Genomic DNA, 21,892 nt, shown 5'->3' with positions numbered 1-21,892 from the left:
CCAAGCTTCATACACTGTCTCTAAGGCTGAGCCCAGACACCCCACAGAGGAAACTTGTTTCAGCTACGTGTATCCACAACCTCATTCTTTCGGTCACTACCCAGAGCTCATGACCATAGGTGAGGGTTGGGACGTAGATGGACCAGGAATTGAAAGCTTCGCCTTTGGAAACAGCTCTATTCTAGAGGACCTACAGTCTGTGTTTGAAGGATATATCCAGGATGTCAAACTGACTCAGCAGCAACAATGGGTTAAAAAGACAAAGACAGTTAGAAGCTAAAGCTGAACTATAGGCTACAGATCACAGTGTAAAAGTGAACCACCACATCACTGCTGATCGCCACAGAACACAATGAATATAAAGGGAAACTTCACTGATATTGAACCAGCTGTGTGGCATCGCAGTGTGTGCAGATGAACTGTGTTTGGCAATGCGATGACCCACAGCTGGTTGAATATCAGCAAAGTTTCCCTGCTTCCCTTCACTGGTTCCTGTACAGCAGGGTCTGTCTTTTTTTCACTGTTATAATCATTAAAAAGCAAAAGCAGCATGTGTATACATTCAGTAGGCTATATCTTCAGTAGCTAGCTAGCTAACCCTACACTTTTCAGGCATAACATTTAGCTCCAAATCCACAAAACCAGCCTGAAAATGAAGGAAATCTGAAACGACTGCATTAGGGTCAAAGGAGCACAGCTGTGTTGTGTTCGGACCCTGGTCTGAGCCGGCCGATGCTATGTTATAATTGGCCAGGGGCAGGACTTAGCGAAGGGTCAATTGATAAACCTTTTTTGGCTATCAAAGTCTGTTTGCACTGTTATCCCTTCATTTTTGGGCACTCCACTTCACTTAATGCCATTTGATAGGAAACTTTTTTCCTGGGACCAGAGAGAACCTACAGAGGTGAGTACTATATGTAATTTATATTTAGGTGGGAACTATTTCTCAAAATGCAACTTTTGTAGCTTGTTGCATTGCCCCCATGTGGCCAAAAGGGGTAAGTGCAGGTGAAGAAAAACCCTGGTGGTGGAGGGACAGGAATTCCTAGTGTCGCCCCTGCACACTGCTTATTGCAATCTGTCCAATAGCCACTAACAGCCGGCAGTATATTAAATGGTATTGGATATGACAATAATACTGTGGTTGCTTTGTCATTTTAATTCACTGTATATTTAACAAGTGTCTTAAATGCATGCATTATGTAATTCTGTCTATAAGAACTATTTTTGGGGTTCCTTATAAAATCTAACCCTATACCAGAACCTGAAGGAAGTGGGAACCCAGTGATGTATAAATTAATGAGTGATGGATAGTGTTGACCCTTTGTATTCTTCACTGCATTGCTGTGCTGTAGCTTTTAGACCGGAGCTTCCTCCACTCAGTGACTGTCATCATGGAGGAAAAGCAGACGACTGGAGCCGAGTGAAGAGGACCAAACGCCGCATCCCCATCTTTGTTTCACCTCTTATTATTATCAGAAATCGGTAAGATGGGACTGTTATCTATTATAGCATTGATTTTACTGCTTGTATCTTCTGCACAGCCGACGTTAGACGCTGCACGTCTGTCGCTACGGATTATGCAGAGTGTGTTTGTGCCTTGGGTTGCTAATCAGACCGGAGACCATAGAGCATTATTAACTGATTTTGCTGGATTGTGACTCTCTGAAGGGTGAAATAAAGATTCCAGGGCGTGTTTCTGCGCATTTGCACCGACTGTAGTGTGATAGAAACGATACCGGAGCCACCGAGGCACAAGCTGCAGATTATATGCGCGGTAATCGCTGAGCACCGCGGACAGCTCCCGGAGCTGCGGGCCTGACCTCACCGCTGCTGTCGGCCTCATCCTCAGGCTCATCATTAACACACCTCTCCTCTCATCTCTTCCCTGTTTGCAGGTGATCAATCAGCAGAATCAGCACCGGAGACACCTGACTGGTGACAGCCGCCAACATGAAGCATTTCCTGAGGTAAAGAGACTCCATTGTTGTGCATCATGCAGCGATACAGTTACATTTCATTTACTGAAACATGAAGGGATTCATTCACACTCCCCCTCCTCTAAACCTGTCTTCATATCATATGTTTATCTTCGATCCACTGTAATGGCTTGTTTTTACCAAATACTGCACACTGTGTATTCCCAGCTCTCCCATTTAAGCCCAATCGATTATGATATTGTGGCCAGTAAGTGGCTGCTGTGGTGGAAACTGGTTTGAATGGGTCGTTTGCAGAAGAGGCCTCTTAATTATGGAGCACATGTAAACCCACTGGTGTCTCTATTAATGGATCCGTTGCTCTCTGTGTTTCTGTATTTATTTAGGCTATATATTTTACTATAAAATCTTTGTATTGATAAAGTGTGAATTATGATTTTCAGAGACGTGATCAGGACAGTAATGTAAAATTTTCAACATATTTGTCAATGACCATTGTTATTGTTCATATATAATCATAATGACACTGGTCTTGGTACATTTGTAAGATTTATCTACAGTAAATCCAAATGTGCACAACTGTATATCTATATATTTGTGCACATTTGGATTTACAGTAATGACTCTCAGGTGTTTTGCTACTGGGCAAATATTTGTGCTGTACATAAGACATAAAAGGCACTCAGCTGTATTGATATTAAAGAAACTTAAAAAGAAACATACAAATAGGATTTAGGAAAGTGAAATAGAAGAGAATAGTGGTTTTCAACCAGGGATTCAGGGACCCACAGGTGTCCTTGTGGGAGGTGTAGGGGGTCCCCAGAAAATGGGAAATTGTTTATTCTCATTAATTAATTCACTGAAGAAGTGACCCCAATGTATGTGCCCAAGTAAAGCAGGATTTATAGCTGTGTAGACTCACAAGTCAGTCTTTAGACGCTTTGCTTAACTAAAGACTGATGACTTTCTCCCTGATTTTGTGTTTAGATGGTTTAGATCACATTTTTTTTTCACATCACTGTATCACCGTTTAGACTAATCCAATGTTTGTAAAGTCTATAAACACAATGATTGAACAAACATTACTATTTCTGTGTGCACGTTTACTGTAGCTGGGCTAACCGTTAGCTGTTAGCCCTGTTAGCTGTTAGCGGTGTCTGTAATAGGTAATAACTCATTAAACGGTCCGCGAAAAAAATATCTTATCCAGCGGATATCTTAGTTACAACATGATTGAGCTAGCAAAGCAGTTTTGTGTTGCTATGTGTGGTATTTATTCAGTTTTGGGAAATCACGATGTCTGGAAAGCATCAGTGGTTGCAGCTGACAGGGACAGCTAACAGCAGCAGCAAAGCTAACATCAGGACGTCATCTGTTAAAAGCCTCCCGTTGTCGGATACGACATGAAACTGCTCCAGTTAGCTCAATCATGTTGTAACTAAGACATCCGCTGGAAAAAATATTTTCTTCACGGATGAGCACACGTTTGATAAAACGGAGTTTAATCTCTCGGCATCCATTTTCAAGCTGTGTGTTTGTTTCCTTGCGGACGAGAAAAGGGGGAGCGCACATTTCCGAGAAGGCGTGTCCTTTTCAAAAATGTAAGAGGCGTTGCTTTGTTGCCGGCCGTTTTCGCCGGTGTGTTAAACACAAAGGAGTGTCCCCAGAGTGTCCCCAGACTATCAGAAGGCGGAGATCTCTGATTGTCTGGTGGCGAGACTAATAGCTGTGCGGCAGACCCTACGCACGTCGCCTACGCTGTTGTGAGCATTTATACTTGTGCTGGTGTGTCTGTGTCACTCTGCAGTTACACCTCCAAAATACTAGTCAGCAGCGGAGGTTTCTGTGAAGTGCTGTAAATTTTAGTTGATTCAAAACACACATTAAACATGGCTTAACAGTGACAGTTCCAAACACAAGTACACAAATTGGCTTCACTGCAACTCGCAGCATTCACAGACAAACACTTGTCTTTATCTGGACACATTTTCCCCACAAATACAACATGCTAATGATTTTAGCACAAGCCTGTGGAATTTTACATTGTATAAATTAGCCTAGCAGCTAGAAAACTTTTCCTCTTCTCATATGAAACCAGGGACAACAGCAACATTTAACAAAGGTAACGTTACATAATTTGGCTCCATTACAACTCACACGGTTCACCGGCAAGACAACTGTCTTATACTAAACACGTTTTCCAAACAAATATAACATGCTAACATTATTAGCACAAGCCTATGGCATTTTATATTGTATAAATTAGCCTAGCGTCATATGAAGCCAGGATCAATTACACGCAAAACTTAAAATGCTATTTTTGCGGAGGCTTTATTGTCACACACACAATTTATTGTTTCTTATCTGTGAAATTAAAGTAATTAAAAATGTAGTTTCCACTGAGGGAAATGGTTTCAGCTTACAGAAAAAGACAGGAGGTCTGCGTCGCCACAACGTGTAGTTACATGTCTGGGGAGGTGCACGTCAGGCTATGGCATAGGTGATCTACCAACATGATAAAGAATCCATAACTAAATTTATACAAACTGCTGAAATGAAAAACTGAGCTTTTAATCAATAAGATGTGAAGTATCAGTTTGAAAGTATGGGAAAACTGTGAGATCCTGACACTCAGGGTGCCTACATGCAGCTAGTTTGGCCAGACAAACTGTGGAGGTTGAAGCCAACTAAGCCTGGTTTTGATCTTTGTCAGCTTAGATGATGATCTCCTGTAGTGATTCGATAAAAAATGTATTAAGTGTATTAAGTATTTCACTTCTGAAAGTTCAGTAGGATTATTTCTCTCTCCTCTCTGGCAGACTTAAGTTGTTAAAATAATTCTTTGACATGCTGATATCGAATAATTTCGCGTTTCAGCCCTTGGCTGCATATTGTGGCACAGATAGTTTTCCCCTCCTGTGGGCATGGTTTCTAGAGTGTGACACGTTACACTCTGTCTCTATGCACAGTTGAAGATGTACCGTGACACTTCCACCACAAATTGTTGCATCAAATTCACCAGAGTGCAGGAAATTAAGTGTTTTATGCTCGAAACTTCTCGGGAGAGGACCCCAGACCCTTTGCTTAATATATTCCCCCCCGATGTTGAAAGAAAATCTAAGCCGCTGGTTATAAGAGTAACTATTGAGATCATAAGTTTCACTTCCTCCATGGTTATCTCCTAAACTGTAGTTTACAACTATAGAATTCTGGTCTTAAAGGGATAGTTCAGATTTCTTCAAGTGGGGATGTATGGGGTACTTATACATACACAGTATATCACATACAGTAGAGGTCTGTCGGCAAGCCCCCAGTTTGGAGAAGCAGGCTGGAGTCTGACAGGGAAGCTAAGCAATGTCCTGTTGTTTAAGTTTAAGTATATGCTATATTAAGAATATTTTCACTGCTGTCAGACAGGGATTTTCAACATGAAAATTGATCCACATGAATTGCCCCCTTAAAGCCAGACTCCATTGACAAAAACAGTGATGTTAGCTCGCTGAACACAGGAGCTGCTGGTCTACTGCTGCCTCAGTCAGTTAGTTTGTTTGTGTTATTGTGTGACTGACATTTATGTGGGTTAATTTAGATTCACCAAAGTCACATAATAACACAAACTAACTAACCGATAGAAGCAGCAGTAGACCAGCAGCTTCTGTGTTCAGTGAGCTAAAATTACTATTTTTGTCAATGGAGTCTGGTGGCTTTGATGAGAGCATAGATGGGAACGGAGGCCGTTAACAGCCTCCCTGTCGGATGAGCTGTCTGATGTAGAGGTACAGTGGTGAAAATACTCTCAATATAGCATACACTTATACGGATATAAATTACTTTGGGTGGTACTTTTTAAGGTGGCTAAAATACGTTAGTTGCTGAGGCTCGTTCACAGGGCCTCATTGCTTAGCTTCCATGTCAGACTCCAGCCTGCTTCTCCAAATTGGGGGTGTGCCAACTGACATCTACTGTACGCTCGACAACCCCACTTCAAAAAATCCAATCTCATATCTAACAACCAAATGTAATAACTCTGGTAAAAACTCAGACTCAAATGCAGAGAACACACAGGAGGCAGAGCAGGGTTAAAAATCAACAAAAAACCCCATGGTCTTTACTTCAGTCCAAGAGGCCGTTTACACATGGCTGGCTATTTTCATAAATGGACATTTCACCGTCTCCGTTTTCAAAAAGATCTTCGTTTACACTTACCCGTGTATATATACACAAGAGCATGCCAAACCTGTAGGTGGCAGTGTAACGAGAAGCTCAAGCCTTCCATGTATCCATTGTCACCATAGCAACATAGGTCGCACTTTTGACACAGGCACAAGTTCCGATGCATACTGTGACGTCGGCTGCCTATAACTCCGTTTATCTCAGTTTATCTCAGTTTACATGCAAACGCGCAACTGGAGTTTTCCAAAATCTCCACTCTGGCCGGAGTTTTTAGAAAGACTCGTTTTCAGATCTCATATCTCAGATTTCAAATCTCCGTTTGCGTGTAAACGAAGGACACAAACGAAGGAAGATGTCTCCGTTTATCAAAATCACCGTGTACGTGTAAACGGCCTCCAAAAAGATAGTAGACAAACAAGGTGTCCAAAAAAGCTAACAAAATGGACAGGGAGGGCAAAACAATCCTTAAATCCCAAACAAGATGATGGCTAAAGGATAATCAGGGGCAGGTGAGTAATTGACAGCAGGTGTGGTTGATGAAAGGCGGGAAAACACAGGAAACTGCAACGACACAAGAGGTTAGTACTTCAAAATGTAATTGGAAATATCAACAAAATCCAGCATGTTACACCAAAATATTTTCAGAAGGAGGAGAAGAGAAGGTGTATCAAATGGGGGTCCGTGACCTAATGTGTATCAGTTTGAGGGTCCTTGACACAGTGAAGGTTGAGAATGACTGGAGTAGAAGATTAGTAGAAATAAGCTGAAATGGAATAAAACAGAAATACTGAGAGTATAAAAGCTACAGCGCTGTGACAGTGTAGCACAGGATATAAATACAAAGTTCCTAATCTCATTGAATTAAAAGCTTTGGTGTATACATTCTTTACGAATCAATATATCATAGTAAATGCTGTTTTACTGTTTAGTCACGGCTGACAAATGACAACATTATAAATAAATAACTGCTTTCTCACACCAGTGCTTCTGTTCTCTCCCAGCTCAGACCACATTTCCCATAAATCCCGTCGTTTCCTGCCTCCTGCGTGAGATGATAAAATGTTTGACTCCTTCGGCTTTGGTCTCAAAGATAATAGCTTCATTACTTCTCCTGAACAGTGGAGCCCAGCTGAGGCTGCCAAATTTGTTTCACCAACGGCTTTCACAGTTTGTTTACAGTAATTATACTAATGTGGTGAAATGAATGTGGTAATAGTTTACTGATGCAAAAATGATTCATGCTCCACCTCTTAATGGGTTTGGCTGGTCAGAGTAGTGAGAGTAATTTAAAGGGGTGCTACAGTGATTTAGTGTTGCACCTTCATACAGTTGGGGAACGGTAAAAGACAGTTAAACAAAAAATGAAAGCAGCAGAGATGGAGATGGCCTGACTTTTTGTGGGTCTGTCCCCTAATATGCAACCATCTTTTTGTTCCAGACTTCCTGTAAAAAAAAAAAAAAAAAAAAAAAAAAAAGTTAAAATAAAATAAAGTAAAATAAGATAAAATGAAATAAAATGAAATAAAATAAAATGAAATAAAATAAGATAAAAATGAAATAAAATAAAACAAATACAATACAATTAAAAAAAGAAAATAAACGTTAATCGTTAATAAAATATTTGCATAAATACAACTGATGATAAAACGATAGAAAAGTCATTAAAAAGCAAGTCTACATAATGAGTTTTTAAAGAAGACAGTGTTTTAGCTTTCCTGCTCTCCTCCTGTAGGTTCCTTCACAACTGAGGGGCCCCAACAGAGAAGGCCCGTTCACCTCTAGTTTGAAGGTTTGACTGTAGAGTGACCTACCAGAGGACCGCAGGTTGCGTTCACTCTCGTAGGAGGTCAGGAGGTCAGCTATGTATTTTGGAGCTAACCCCCTACGAGCCCTAAAAGTGATCATTAAAAATTTAAAATCCACTCTAAGATGTGCCGGAAGCCAGTGAACTGATTTTTAGACTTGTGTGATTTGCTCTCTGTCTGACCTGGTTGTGAGTCTGGCTTTGAATCAGCTGAAGTTGTTGTTGTGAGACATGAGAGAAGTGCATCGCAGTCATTTAAAAGTGCTGTTTCAGATTTTTGAAAATTTTCTTAACTGGAGAAAACATGGAGTCAAATATAAGTCCGAGGTTTCTGCAAGAGTCAGTAATGTTAGATGAGAGGAGACCAAGATGGAAAGAAATGTGATTTTGTGATGAGTCTGGACATCTTAATCTTGGATTTTTCAGAGTTTAATTGTAGAAAGTTTGATGCCCTCCAGTTGTTGATAATTTGTATATCATCTTCAACATCCATATCTTTAAAACTCCACATTTCAACAGACTTTCTGTTATACAGTAAATTTGTAGTCTTCAGGCCCAAACTGACTGTCTTTCTGAGCTCCTTCAAACCCACACAAGACATGTGAGGTCCGTCCCAGAATACCACACTTGTGCAGTGTCTGCAAGTCCTCAAGTGCGCCACTTGTGTGATGTATTTCCGGTAACTGCCACAGCCCCCAAGTGCCAGTTAAGACAGATTAAATAGAGTTCACTGGGACATGCTTAAAATGAATGAGGCCATCCCATTGTTCAAACAAATTCTCACAAAGTAGATGTAACAAAGAAACCTCTGCAACCACCAACCATGCCAATCATGGTCAAGATTATTGTCCTCAATTTTGGAAAGTCTTGTCAGAGTAGCATGAACACTGGATTACCTCATATCTCACACATTTCGAGGATTGAATGGCAGATTACCAATCATTTTCCCAGTCGATACTAGTTAGGGAGGAATTTAAATCCCGTTCTAGGTGGAGGTGGTGCTGCACAGGCTAATGATATATATTGGCCACTGTACCTGGTGGTGTTTGCCTTTCAGCCAAGTCACCATAGGAAAATGTTGGCATTGTGTGTTTCTGCAAGCTGCAAATATCTTACATTTGTGTGTTTCATATGTATCATATCAACATTTTAGAAGTGTCGTAGTATTTAAGATGACTTTGTCTTCTGGATGTGGAGGGGATGGTGGATGGTGTCGCACCAGGAGATACATCTGCCAAGCTGCAGAACACTGTTTCGGACACAAAAACAAAACTGGTTGTGAGTTTAAGCGACCCATTGCTGTTTTTCCAGCAGCTTTTAAGGCTCCAAATGTGGGTGTTTTGCAGGGACCAGTCTGTATTTTCCCAGTGGCTCTTTTCGCAACCTGTTGCAATTTTTATAGTGGCTTTTTTAGTGACCTGTGGCAGTTTTCCAGCAGCTTTTTTAGCGACCCCTTACTGCTTTTCCAGTAGCTTTTAAGGCTCTAAATGTGGGTGTTTTGTGGGGACCCATCTGTTTTTTCCAGTAGTTTTCTTAGTGATCCATGGCAGTTTTCCAGCAGCTTTTTACACACAAAATGTGGGTGTTTTGCAGTGACCAGTCTGTGTTTTTCCAGCGGCTCTTTTCGTGACACATTGCAGTTTTTACAGTGGCTTTTTTAGTGACCTATTACAGTTTTTACAGTGGCATTTTCAGTGACCTGTTGCTGCTTTTACAGCAGCTTTTTAAGCTCCAAATGTGGGTGTTTTGTGGGGACCCATCTGTGTTTTTCCAGCAGTTGTCTTAGTGATCCATTGCATTTCTAGCAGCTTTTTACACACAAAATGTGGGTGTTCTGCAGCGATTCGTCTGTGTTTTTTTGCTGATTTTCAAGCAGCTTTTTAGGCTCCAAAAATGAGTGTTTTGCAGCAGCAAAGCTTTCTTAGTGATCCATCGCTGTTTTTCCAGCAGCTTTTTACACACAAAACATGGGTGTCGTCTGTTTTTTTTCAGTGGCTTTTTTAGTGACCCATCGCTGTTTTTTCAGGGGCTTTTTACACACCAGATGTTGCTGTTTTGTGGTGACCTGTCACTGCATTTCCAGCAGATTTTTAGGTATGAAAAGCAATTGCTTTTTTACTGAGACATTGTTGCTTTTTCAGCCAGGATTGTGCCCTTCCAACCGGGTATTTTAAGCCAAAACATAACCACACATTAACCACAATGTTGAAATGTAAAGTTGTAACATATTTGATACATGATGATGTATAACTGTAATGTATCCTGGGTTTGCAGAAGCGTACAGTGCCATCGTTTTTTCTGGTGATTGCATTGTGTCTTCATAAGGTCACATTCTGAGCAAGAGGCAGAGGCAATACTATCTTTATGCTTCTTTTTAATCAGTGATGATAATTGCACAAATGTAAGAAAATAGTCAGTCAAACCAAACTGTTTAATTTGTTTATAACTGTGTAATTTATTTGTCCACTGGTCTTTATATGATACATTTACATTGCCCCTGCCTGTTAGGCAGAACATACATATTCATTATGTTTAAAATAGAATATAATTAACAAAGCACCTGAGCTTTATTAAGGCATAGTGTCCCTATGAGTTCTACCACACCTCAACACATCTGCAGTCCTAACCAACAATGAGCCCAGTGGATGTTACCCAAATTTGTCGTATAAGTCTGCACATGGCTAAATACTGCAAGTGAGGGTATTTGGACTGACTGTGAATTCATAGAGTGCTCCTTTAATATAAGACATTTTCTTTGTATCAGTCCTCCCACCATTACCCGCTCTTGGTGCTCGCTCCTTTGAAGGTTAAGAAAATGACAGTGTGTGTCTATATGAGCTGTTTAACATGCCGGTCTCATCCGCAGGACTAGCAGGAGGAATTAATCCTTCAGAACTGTATTTACCTTCTTTTTATGTTGACATGGAGGATGATGTTATGCTGTGATCCGTCAGTGCGAGGAGGATTTATTTCTGCCAGAAAAGGTTGTACATGCCACAAGAACAGACAAAGAGGGAAGCGAGGCTCTGCTTGTGCAGCTTGCAGGTTATGTTGATGAACAGTATGTTCTCAGCGTCATTTCTAATGTTAGTCCTGATAATAGATGGAATAAAAACACCTGGGTCCTAAATCTGTGCTTCAGGATCATGAAGTCAGATGATAGAAGGTTTAGCTGCTTCCCTCCTTCCTTCTTTCCTAATGTTCAGCGTTAAATGAAGCAGTTGGAGGCTGTGAATCATGTATTCCCTACTGTTTCTTAATGGGTCGCTGTGCATTTCCCAAGACACACATCTCCATTTTCATTCTCAGTGTCACCTGTAAAAATAGCACACTTTGATCAGCTGAAAGTCTAACCTAAAGTACAACACAGTATTCTGACTCTGTTTGCTTCGTATCTTACTCCCTCATATCTTTGTTTCATTAGATGTTTCTCTACAGTGATGATTTATCCATCTGACATATTTTTATTTTACAAAATTTTAGGATTTGTACTTCAATCCCTCCTAAAGTACACAGCTCTGAAGAAGACCCTGCAAATGAAACCCTCTAATTTTTTTCTTGTAAATCTACCACTTTAATCTTGGAAAACAAAGCAGTTTTTTCTCATATTTGGTACTTTTATTTTTATGTTTTTCTACCTATAGTGGCCCTAACACATTGTTGTAGGATAGTTTTACCTATTCGGGACTCTAAAACTGACAACATAAGAAGGTACTGCTTGGCTATAGAGTAAAAAACAAAAAACATTGTGAATCAGTGCTCGATACTACATGTACATATACACGTGTCATCATCAGTCTAATCCCTCCTGTCTTCTCCTCCCCAGAGTGGTGACCCAGTTCTTTGTGTTCCTCTACTGTAAATGTCTGTGGCGGGGCCTGAAGTTTGTCGCCAGGAAGTTTACGGGGCGCTGCGAGCTGCAGAGAATCTGCTACAACAACAAGCATGGAGCCCGCAGGACCCTCAAGATAGGTAGGCCCACACACTGCCTGACATTTGTTTTCAAATTCATCTTTATTTAGTTCATTTATATATAAAACCAACTATTAATTTAACACAGCTTTACGCTGATTGATGGCAACAACATGCACATGTCATATCTAAAAGCCTTTTTTAGAGTTCCAACAACAGCTTGATGGATATTTTCTTGAGTGCACAATAACAAACATCATGAGACAGGAAAATAGAGAGAAAAATACAGAGAATGTTTTTGCTAAAATAACCCTTTATCATGGGCCGATTATGACACAGACATGTTAAAAAAAAACAACACCTCTTCTCCTTAGGGCTGAAAACATACACACAGACTTAGTGGTCATTTTGCCTCTTCTTTTATCTTAGTCATTTTGTGTCCTTTTTTGTTGTTTTGTGTCTCTTGTTGGTTGTTTTGCCCTTTTTTGTAGTTATTTTGGGTCTTTTTTGTGTTTTGTTTTGAGAGGGGTCTCTTTGTAGTCATTTTGTGTCTCCTCATAGTCATTTTGTGTGTTTTTTGGTTGTTTTGTGTCTCTTTGTAGTCACATTGTGTCTCTTTTTGGCTCTTTTTTCTGTCTTGCTGAGGTTTTTTTTGCATCTCTTTGGTTGTTGTGCCCCCTTTGTACTTGGTGTCTTGTTGGGGTCATTTTGTGTCTTTTTTTATCTCTTTGTAGTCATTTTGTGTCTCTTTTTGTCCCCCCTTCCTCTTTTTGTTGTCATTTTGTGTCTTTTTTGGTTGTTTTGTTTCTCTTTGTAGTCATTTTGTATCTTGTTGCGGTCATTTTGTGTCATTTTTTTTGTGTCTCTTTGTAGTCACACTGTGCCTCTTTGTTGTGTCTTGTTGAGGTTATTTTGCGTCTCTTTGGTTGTTGTACCCCTTTTGAAGATATTTTGTGTCTTGTTGGGGTCTTTTTGTGTTTTGTTTTGGGGGGGTCTCTTTGTAGTTGTTTTGTGTCACTTTCTGTTTTCTTTCCCCTTTTTGTAATTATATTGTGTCTTTATGGTTGTTTTGTGTCTCTTTGTAGTCATTTTGTGTCTCTTTGTAGTTATATTGTGTCTCTTTGGTTATTTTGCACCTTTTTTGTAGAGATTTTGTGCCTGTTTGTTGTCTTGTTGTGTCTCCTTTTGGTTGTTTTACGCCTTTTTGTAGTTATTGTATGTCTCTTTGAGGTCATTTTGTGTATTTTTTTAATGAAAATTAAGCTTGCATGATAGGTATATACCTTGGACAAATAGTAGTTTTCACATTTTAAACTACTGTATATACTAAATGAGTATCTCCCTTCGTTCCTTTCTAATTTTTTTTTTTTTTTTTTTTGAAGCTCAAAAATGGTTCTGCTTTTAATGTTACTGTATGCAGTTGTCTGAAACTTTCCACTTTTTCCTTCCAGAATCATCTCTGAGATACTCCAAGACTGAGGTATGGGTCTCCAAAATCTGTAAATATAAAGTATGAATATGGGGTGTTGCTCAGTTTTCTAGCTTCAGCCTTCCTCTTCCTGTCCCTTTTTTGTTTTTGCCATCTTCCTGTCGTTTCTGGTCTCGTCCCCTCTAGCTGCTGCAGTCCGCCCTCAGCGTCCATCCTGATAAAGTGGAGAAAACCATTGAGGACATCATGGCCTTGAAGAAGATTAACCCTGACACCAACCCACAGTGAGACACATTATCACATTTCTGTTATCACTTATGGTAGGGTGTTGTGGTAAATCAGTGTCAACACACGGAATCCCCAGACAACCTGTGAAAATGCGGTTCTGGACGGGGAATAAATAACACATTCCTCTCCCTCAGCGAAAACTACTGAGCTGCCCTTGAGCAAGGCGCTGAACCCCCACCTTCTCAAACCGAGCTGATAAGAGGCTCAGAACAAAAGACATTAATTGATCTGAATTCCCTCATATTTTCCTCTTTCCTGTGTGTCCCTCAGGCTGGGCATCTCTCTCCAGGCCAGCCTGCTGCAGATTGTGGGCTACAGGAGCCTGGTGGCTGAAGTGGAGAAGCTGCGCAGGGAGCCTTATGATTGTGAAAACCCTGAGCACGAGGACCTGCTGATGAAGGTACACCGCTCTCTGTGCCTGTATAAAGTGCAAAAATAATCGCAACAGTAGGAATAATCATTTTTCTTTGTGTTAAACCGGTGAAATGTCTGCCTGCTGAAATAAACTCAAGCTACCTGCAACCCTTCACAAGATAATCCATGGTTCCAATGCAAGTAAACAGGGGATCGCCTGTTTACTTGCATTTGTTTACCAGCAACCTGCAGTTTTTCTGGATAAAAGCACTATAACATTAAATATAGATACATAAAATACAAATGAAGAGCATATGTGTATTTCCCAAACTGTGAAATAATACTGGACTGAGCTGTGGTGTGTGTGTGTGTGTGTGTGTGTGTTGCAGCTGTGGAAGGAGCTGCGTCCTGACACACCTCTCACCGGACGCATCTCCAAACAGTGGTGTGAAATTGGTTTCCAAGGCAGCGATCCCAAGACTGATTTCAGAGGCATGGGCCTGCTGGGCCTGCACAACCTGCTGTGAGCTCTCTGTCGCTTCACTTTCTCTAAAACACTGATCATAATCCAAATAACTAGTCAGACCATGTTGCACTGTGATTCACATTCACAAGTCCTTTGAGAAAACTGTAAATTACCAATGTAATCTGCAGTGAGAGAATAGCTACCAGCTGGATTTAGTAACAGATAATTAATATCCTACATATGCACAGGTGTTGGGCTGAGTTTGATCTTCAAATTAAATGCTTCCTAAATTCCCTTTCTGTTAATTAATCATCTCTCTGCAGGTACTTTGCAGAACACGACAAGGCCACTGCTCTGCAGATGCTCCACGACTCTCTGCAACCAAAGCACAAGTATGGCAGCCCTCCTTTTCTCAAATTTTACCCAAAGCATGAAAAATTAAAGGAATACACCAAATGTTCTGGCAGAAAGACTCTTTGATTGACCGAAGTGTTGTCAGGAGAACAGGGACTCCTGGATAGTAGGTGTCCAACACTGAGGAAACTTAAGGTTTTAGTAGATGTAACTACTTGGTAAGAGACTAAAACTACGATAAATTTATTCATCCATAACAGTACGGTCATTATAGCTCCCATCCTAATCAGCAAATTCTCATCACCAGTGTCCATAATGTTCAATAATAAAGCAGATTGGAATCTACTTTATGATAATAGTACTGCTCATAGGTGCCATAAAATAGCAAAATGCATCAGATGTTTAAGTTGATATTAAACAAAACTACAGTATTGCATACAGCAATCGCAGCCAAAGCTAAAGCTAAAGTGCCAGATATTTTTTCAAGAGTTGGTGGAGACCAAAACTGAGCAAGAAGGAGAGGGAGTAATGAGCTTAAATTCATCAATTGGTCAAAAATACGACTCCAAATGAATATTACTGTTGCTCTGCATGTGCGAATGTTCAACTGTTGGCTTACAAGTTCACAATATTTACTTTATAAGGTGATAAAATAGTAAATGTTGTGTTTTCAGCTTGTTCCGCTGCCCCTTGTGGACAAAACAAAAATTAATGCAGCTTTAAAGTCTTTCTACCAGACATGTGGTGTATCCCTTCACCTTTAAACTGCACTCAGTCATCCATTAATCTGCATTTACCATATTCTGCTTGATTATATTCATTCTTACAGCTTGATGTCATTCACTGTGTCCTCTTTTATCGACTGCTGCTGCTATTGTTTGTCATCGGCATCTCAGTGAGCTGTCTCATTTCACGAATGAAGACTCTTCTTCTTTTTCTTCTGCACCTTCACCTCCACCTTTCTGCCCATGCCTCCCTCTCTGACTCTCACATGCACTGTTGTAGGAGCACACACAGAAAGCCAAGGTACTTTCATTCTTTTCACTGCATTCATAGCTTTTCTGTTTTGGGTTGATGTTTCATGCAGTTAAGGTCGCACTGAGAATGATTTATGTACATGTTATGTCTGCTTGGTCATCTCATTAGCAATAGGCAGAGAAATGCCATGAAAATGTATTTATTTAACACACTTTCTGAATGGATAATATCTTGATGATTGTGCCGCCACATTTGTACTTATAAGAGGAAAAAAAATAGCAATTATAGTTTTAGTAATTGCAAAGTAGATCAATCACACCCTTTATGGGGAATTGATTATGTGTGTATAATATTTTAAAATGGATTTAATAAGTTAAACATGAAGTTTGGGAAGTCAACAGTAGGTTCCCAGGAGGAAAGTCTGGGGATTGTTGGAACCATCAACCACCCCTCCCACCCACCATATAGGGACTTTCCAGCTCCTTATATTATATTGTTACTGGCAGCGTTTCAAACTGGCCTATGTGGAGTCAACACTCCGCTCAGCAGCAGACTCTGCTGTAGTTCTGTATTGCACTAAACTTAAAGCCCGCCCACCTTTTAGCAGTCCAATCAAATGAGCAGGATTTGATTTAAATCTCTTTTGTAACTTAACACCACAGGGAAATATGTCACAGCACAGATGTGCTAACTTCGGTTTCATAGGGACTTTAACCAAGTTATCCTTTTCTGGCAGAAAACTCTATGGGTAAACCTTTCCCAACAGCCATCTTAGTGTCTCCACACTGTCATTCTCAATGGACAAAAATGCCACTTTCTACCATGAAAAATCACCAATAAAGCTTCTAAACACAACCAGACATTTTCTTGCAATAATATGAGCCAAAATTGGGCAGAAATTAATAAATACCAGCAACCAAGATGACATGTTTCCCTGACGTTAGCATGTAGCTACATATAGCAGTGTACTTGTGGCCAGGGAATGAGTGTAACGGAGTAAAGCCGTACTTTCTCCTCTTAAAAATCACCAATAAAAGCTTCTTAACACAGCTGGGCATGTCCAAGTAGGAATGTGATCCAACATTAGAAAAGAATTAACAACATTGTCATACAAGTTTATATGTTTCTCTGGTGTTAGCATGTAGCTACATGTAGCAGTGTATTTGTAGCCAGGGAATGATTTGAACAGAGTATAGCGGCACTGTTTGCTGTTAGAAGTCACCAATAAAAGCTTAACAGAACCAGACATGTTCTAGCAGGAACATGATCTGAAATCAGGGAGAAGCTGACAACACTGGCAACCAAGATTACATGTTTAACAGATGTTAGCATATAGCTACATGTAGCAGTGTATGAAATGCTTGCAGAAGCGTGCCTGAAGCAAATTACCAATAAAGACATCTGGTGCGATCTGATATCATCTTGTAGCCAAAACAGAAAAAAACATTGGAAACAGCTTTCAGAGAAGTCATGTTTGATATGAACATTCGACACTGTGACATAAGGAAAACATAAAAGGTCCCCTTTAAGAAGGACGCTCATAAAATGTCATTTTATTGTGACTTTAAGATTTCTCAGTATGTTGCACTGAGTGCTATTTTACATGTAGATAATACATAACTCAAGTCTTGTGTCCTTCACAGTGAGATAAACAAGCCTGAATGGGAACAGAAGAATCTAGACAAAGCTATCGGGTAAGTGTTTGCACATGCACTGTAAGATGGCATGCATGAGTGTATGGAGGAGGCAAAACTGGGCTGCTGCTGCTGGAGCTGTGTGAGTTTTGGCCTCAATACAGAGCAGTCTTAGTAGCGGAGGGGCTTTGTGATGCGGCCATGGGAGTGTGTATATGTAGAAAGTGTTTTACTGCTGTGTGTCCTCCTGTCCTCTGCCTCCAGTCTGCATCAGCGCTGATAAGCACCAAGGACTGACTCTGAAAACACACACACACAGTCGAGCTAAATCCTCCTACAAAATCCACACGGTATTGTAAGGACACTCCAGCAGAGCAGCAAGCTGTAAACTGCAAGTCATTTACTGTGACAGAGTTCATGATTGGTACACAGTGCTTTACTCTCACATCCAAATGGTCCACCACATCACACACATTTGAACCTCGTGTACTTTGCCATGAAGTAAAAGCTGGGACACAAAGGATGTTGACTATTTCCACTTGTGTTGCTAAAATAAATTATATTAGATGTTTACTTTGATTTTAACCCCCTATAGTCTCAGTTCCACTAGCTTCTTTAAGTCAAGTTGACTTAATTTAATCTATATATCTTTAATATCACAATTCAAAAAATTTGCGTCAAAAACACAGTCAGTTTCTCCTGGTGAGGATTCCTTCAGTGTTCAGAGTTCAGGAGGTTTTTCCCGGGAACTGAATTATCTACAGGTGTCTCATCCAAAACAAACAGACCAGGTGATTTAAACCAGTAAAAACACTGAATAATGCTGTGCCATGTTGAAAATCAGTGTTTCTGACAAGCTGTTTGGCACGGCAGGAACTGGAGCCGATTCGTCGCTAACATTTGCTCAGCTTGTTTCTCTGATGACTAAAATCCTTCATCTTTATTTCATTGATCTTTCTCAGAAGAATATAAATGTGTTCCTGGGATTTACTGGAGACAAAATTGGCATTCAGCAGGTGACATGCAATTAAAAGCTGTAACCTTTGATATCTTCACAAAATTCAGCAACAATTTATTCATCAGTGTACAAAAAGTTACAGCTCCTACAGTATGTAGGTCTATGGTTTGGTTTCATCCATATCCAAAATGCTTAACAACACACTCTTCTTAAGTTTTATTTCTAACTTTTTAGCTGTACCCATGGACTTTTATTCCATTTGAAAGTCTTGTGGTGTGTCTTAAATCACATACTTCCCTTCAGGGTCCAAAATTAACACTAGCCACTAGCCAAATGCTAGTAAAATAAGCAAGTGGCCAGTAAACTTGCTTTACTCACCAGCCAAAAAAACAATGATAATCTATTGAGTGGCTGGTAAAGTTTGAACATTCACTAGCCATTTGGCCGGTGAGTCAAAAAGTTAATTTTGGACACTGCTTCCATTAGTACACTTCTATGTAGTATACTATGTACACTATGTACTCATTGGCGTAGTGCGCAAATTTTGACAGGGTAGTGTTGTCTCAAATCAAACACGGCCGTTGTGCACTCTGAAATGACGACCGCAAATTAGCTAGTTAGCAAACTAGCATTAGCATTTGCGTTATTGTTCGCGGTACCAAATCATTACAGACTGCTAAATTAACCCAATAAACATACTGCTGGCTTATACCCGACAACAGTATAGTGGTGCTTAGTGCAAAAAACGTGTATTTGTACAATGCAGCGACGTTCACTGTCACACAGTCCTTGGCCGCCATTTTTGAAAAGTGGTCCCTCCCCTTCCGCTATTTAGCCAAGATGGTGACCACTGAGGGCAAGAAGTGTCCATAGCACCATCCAGGTACTCATAGTGCACTGCATTTTCCATACTTCTCAGTGTGAACGCACTTATGCACTCAAAATATTAAGTGTAAGTACAGAAGTACGCGATTTGAGACACAGCATTGGACCACAGCATGGTGTTTGTTAAAGTCTGTTAAAAACCACATCACATATACTCCCTTAGTGAAATCACACAAAACACACAAGAAGAACACACAAAAACTTCCTACAAACTAACTTCTCTATATTTATCTCCTCTCCCCAGCTACTCTTTTGCCATTGTGGGCATCAACATCACAGACCTGGCCTACTCTCTGCTGGTGAGTGGAGCTCTGAAGACCCACCTGTACAACGTGGCTCCAGAGATGCCGAGCCTGCTGCACTTTCAGCAGACCTTCTGTGAGTTCAGTTGATTTTCTGTAACAAAGATATCAACCAAGATCACGCCTTTGTTTTTGCTTATACTTTGAATTGCTTCAAAATGTTACTTATTTTAATTCATTGGTAATTTTCACCATTAAAGTAAGGACATGCTGGTAAGATAAGTAAGAAAAGTATCTAGTAATCTAGTATCTAGTAATAATGTGATCCATCATTATTGTAAATATATTAATTATATTCACTTTAAAGAACATAAAAGATCAACTTGTTTTTCCTCTTCTCCATGGCAGGTTACCTGATGCAGGAGTTCCACCGTTTCTGGATCGAGGAGGATCCGAGCGACATCATGGAGTTCAACCGGGTCCGCTCCAAGTTCCACCGGAGGATCCTGCGACAGCTGAAGAACCCAGACATGGCTCTGTGCCCCCACTTCTCCGCCTCCGACCTCCACCTGGTCAACCTCTAAACACACATCCCCTGAGCCCTGTGACCCTCCCCACTACCCCCCACTGATCCCTTCATACCCCCACAGTGGTCTCCCCTGGATGTCCGGTAGGCAAACTAAAAAAAATCAGAAAACCCTTTACCCTCACACACATGGTTCCTCAAACTGCTGGACACATCTGGGGAGACTTCTCCCTCCTCTGCTCAGCCCACCTTGTCCCAGCTAACGTCATGTCGCGTCACTGCCAAAAGCTCACTCAACCACTACACACATACACACAAATACACACACACACATATGTACACACACACACACTGCCTCTACGCCCTCACTGCAGCGTTACACCACCAGCATCAGAGATGACCATAGCGATTGTAGCTGTGCATGAGGAGGCTGCACCACACCACTCATCATTATCTGTTGCTTTAATGATTCATGACGATTGTATCACAGCCGTTACACCTCAGTTGCGAACCCGTGCTTCTTCTCATAACAAACCAAATTTACTTTCTCAGCCAAAAAAAAAAAATCCCTCTTTTAGACTGCAGCTTAGGGCTCATCAGTTCAGAATATTTTGGCAATTAACTGGTCAGGCTTTCAGACACAAAACCAATATTTTGTATTCAAACTGAAGAGCTATAGATATATAGTGTACGTTTAAATGAAGCATTAAAGAAATGTTGCTGGCGCTGATTCAATCAAAAGCTGTACGAAGGCCAGTTCATCTTTTAGCTTTGTCTGTATTAGGTCATCAATATAGATTGTACTGTACTTTTTATGTCTACGTGACATTAGCACCTAAGACTTCTCCTTGCCAAAATATCGAATGTGGAGAACTTACAATCACAGCAGTAGTTTGTTTCTTGTGAGCTCAGATGTACGTTTTGTAAACCTGCGAAATTATGTTCATTTATATTTTAAGACAGGCACAGTTCCCACTTTGGATACTAAATAAAGCTAATTAACTTTTTTTCTTTGTTTTTTTTAAATTTCTTCACACACATCACCCAAAACAATGAAAATAAATGAATGAACATTTTTTGCAGGTTTGCAAACGGTGTTTTTTGCCTTTGCTTTGACCCTTACGTGTGCAGAGATTCTGTTATGAATGTTTCTCACATGCTCACATTCACGATTGTTTGACTCTATTTTAATTCATTGAATGTGACACTGTGTCCACTGTTGTATCAGCCAAAGCAATAATTTACATTCATTTCACTGCACATCTCTTTTAAATGTATTGATTTGCACCATGCGTGCCTAATTATTTGTTTTATTTTATAACTCTGAGCTGGAATGCTGATCAACGTATAGCTGCTACATGTAGCGTTTAATGGAGGTAAAATATTACCACTGAAGACATTCATGTGATTACTGTAAACAAATGTCCCCTGGCAGCCGCTGTGCTGCTTTTTACAATGTCCAAATTTTGCGGGAAAACGAAGACATATTTGTCCTTTTTTAGTGAAGCCAAAGACACGGAGGACTGACAGGAAGCATTCACAGAGAATGTAGTCTTAATGTTCTTGAGCATGAATGTGATCTTATCTCCTCTCCACCGTGATCTCATTTGCTTACAGTAAAGTGTCGACTTAGCAGAGATTTACTAATGTTCGTAAAAGTGCTACACATAGAAGCTTTAACAAGCAACAACCAGAGAAATAAGACGTTAAATGTAGAGCTGCTCCATTGAGAATGAATGAGGTAGTGATTTATACTAATGCAGTAAAGAGGTGACGGTGAAAATGTAAGAATGCTAAGGTGGAGGCGTTGATCAGCCAGTCAACACAGGAAAATAAATTACTTTTTTATTAACGTGGTATTACTAGATGTCACTGTCAGCTCTCTACTGTGGACTTCAGACTGCAGAGTCCTGGCCAACGAAGGTAACACTCTGAGGAAAATTGAATTACTG

General features: G+C 40.3%; 1 protein-coding gene across 1 annotated transcript; it reads left to right on the top strand.

The window, feature by feature from the left end:
- Nucleotides 1-1,351: 1,351 nt before the first annotated feature.
- elmod1 (ELMO/CED-12 domain containing 1) lies at nt 1,352-21,417 on the top strand. The gene is made up of 11 exons (XM_033609174.2): nt 1,352-1,485; nt 1,899-1,970; nt 11,741-11,886; nt 13,278-13,306; nt 13,442-13,539; nt 13,814-13,943; nt 14,287-14,420; nt 14,687-14,755; nt 17,339-17,389; nt 19,417-19,550; nt 19,823-21,417. Exons 2-11 carry the CDS (start codon nt 1,954-1,956, stop codon nt 19,996-19,998), a joined length of 984 nt encoding a protein of 327 aa, XP_033465065.1. The 5' UTR covers nt 1,352-1,485; nt 1,899-1,953; the 3' UTR covers nt 19,999-21,417.
- Nucleotides 21,418-21,892: the final 475 nt, after the last annotated feature.

Source organism: Epinephelus lanceolatus, chromosome 11 (assembly GCF_041903045.1).
Source record: "Epinephelus lanceolatus isolate andai-2023 chromosome 11, ASM4190304v1, whole genome shotgun sequence".
NCBI lineage: Eukaryota > Metazoa > Chordata > Actinopteri > Perciformes > Serranidae > Epinephelus > Epinephelus lanceolatus.
Note: the sequence above shows the minus strand (reverse complement) of the source record. Positions and strands in the feature narration are given on the sequence as shown.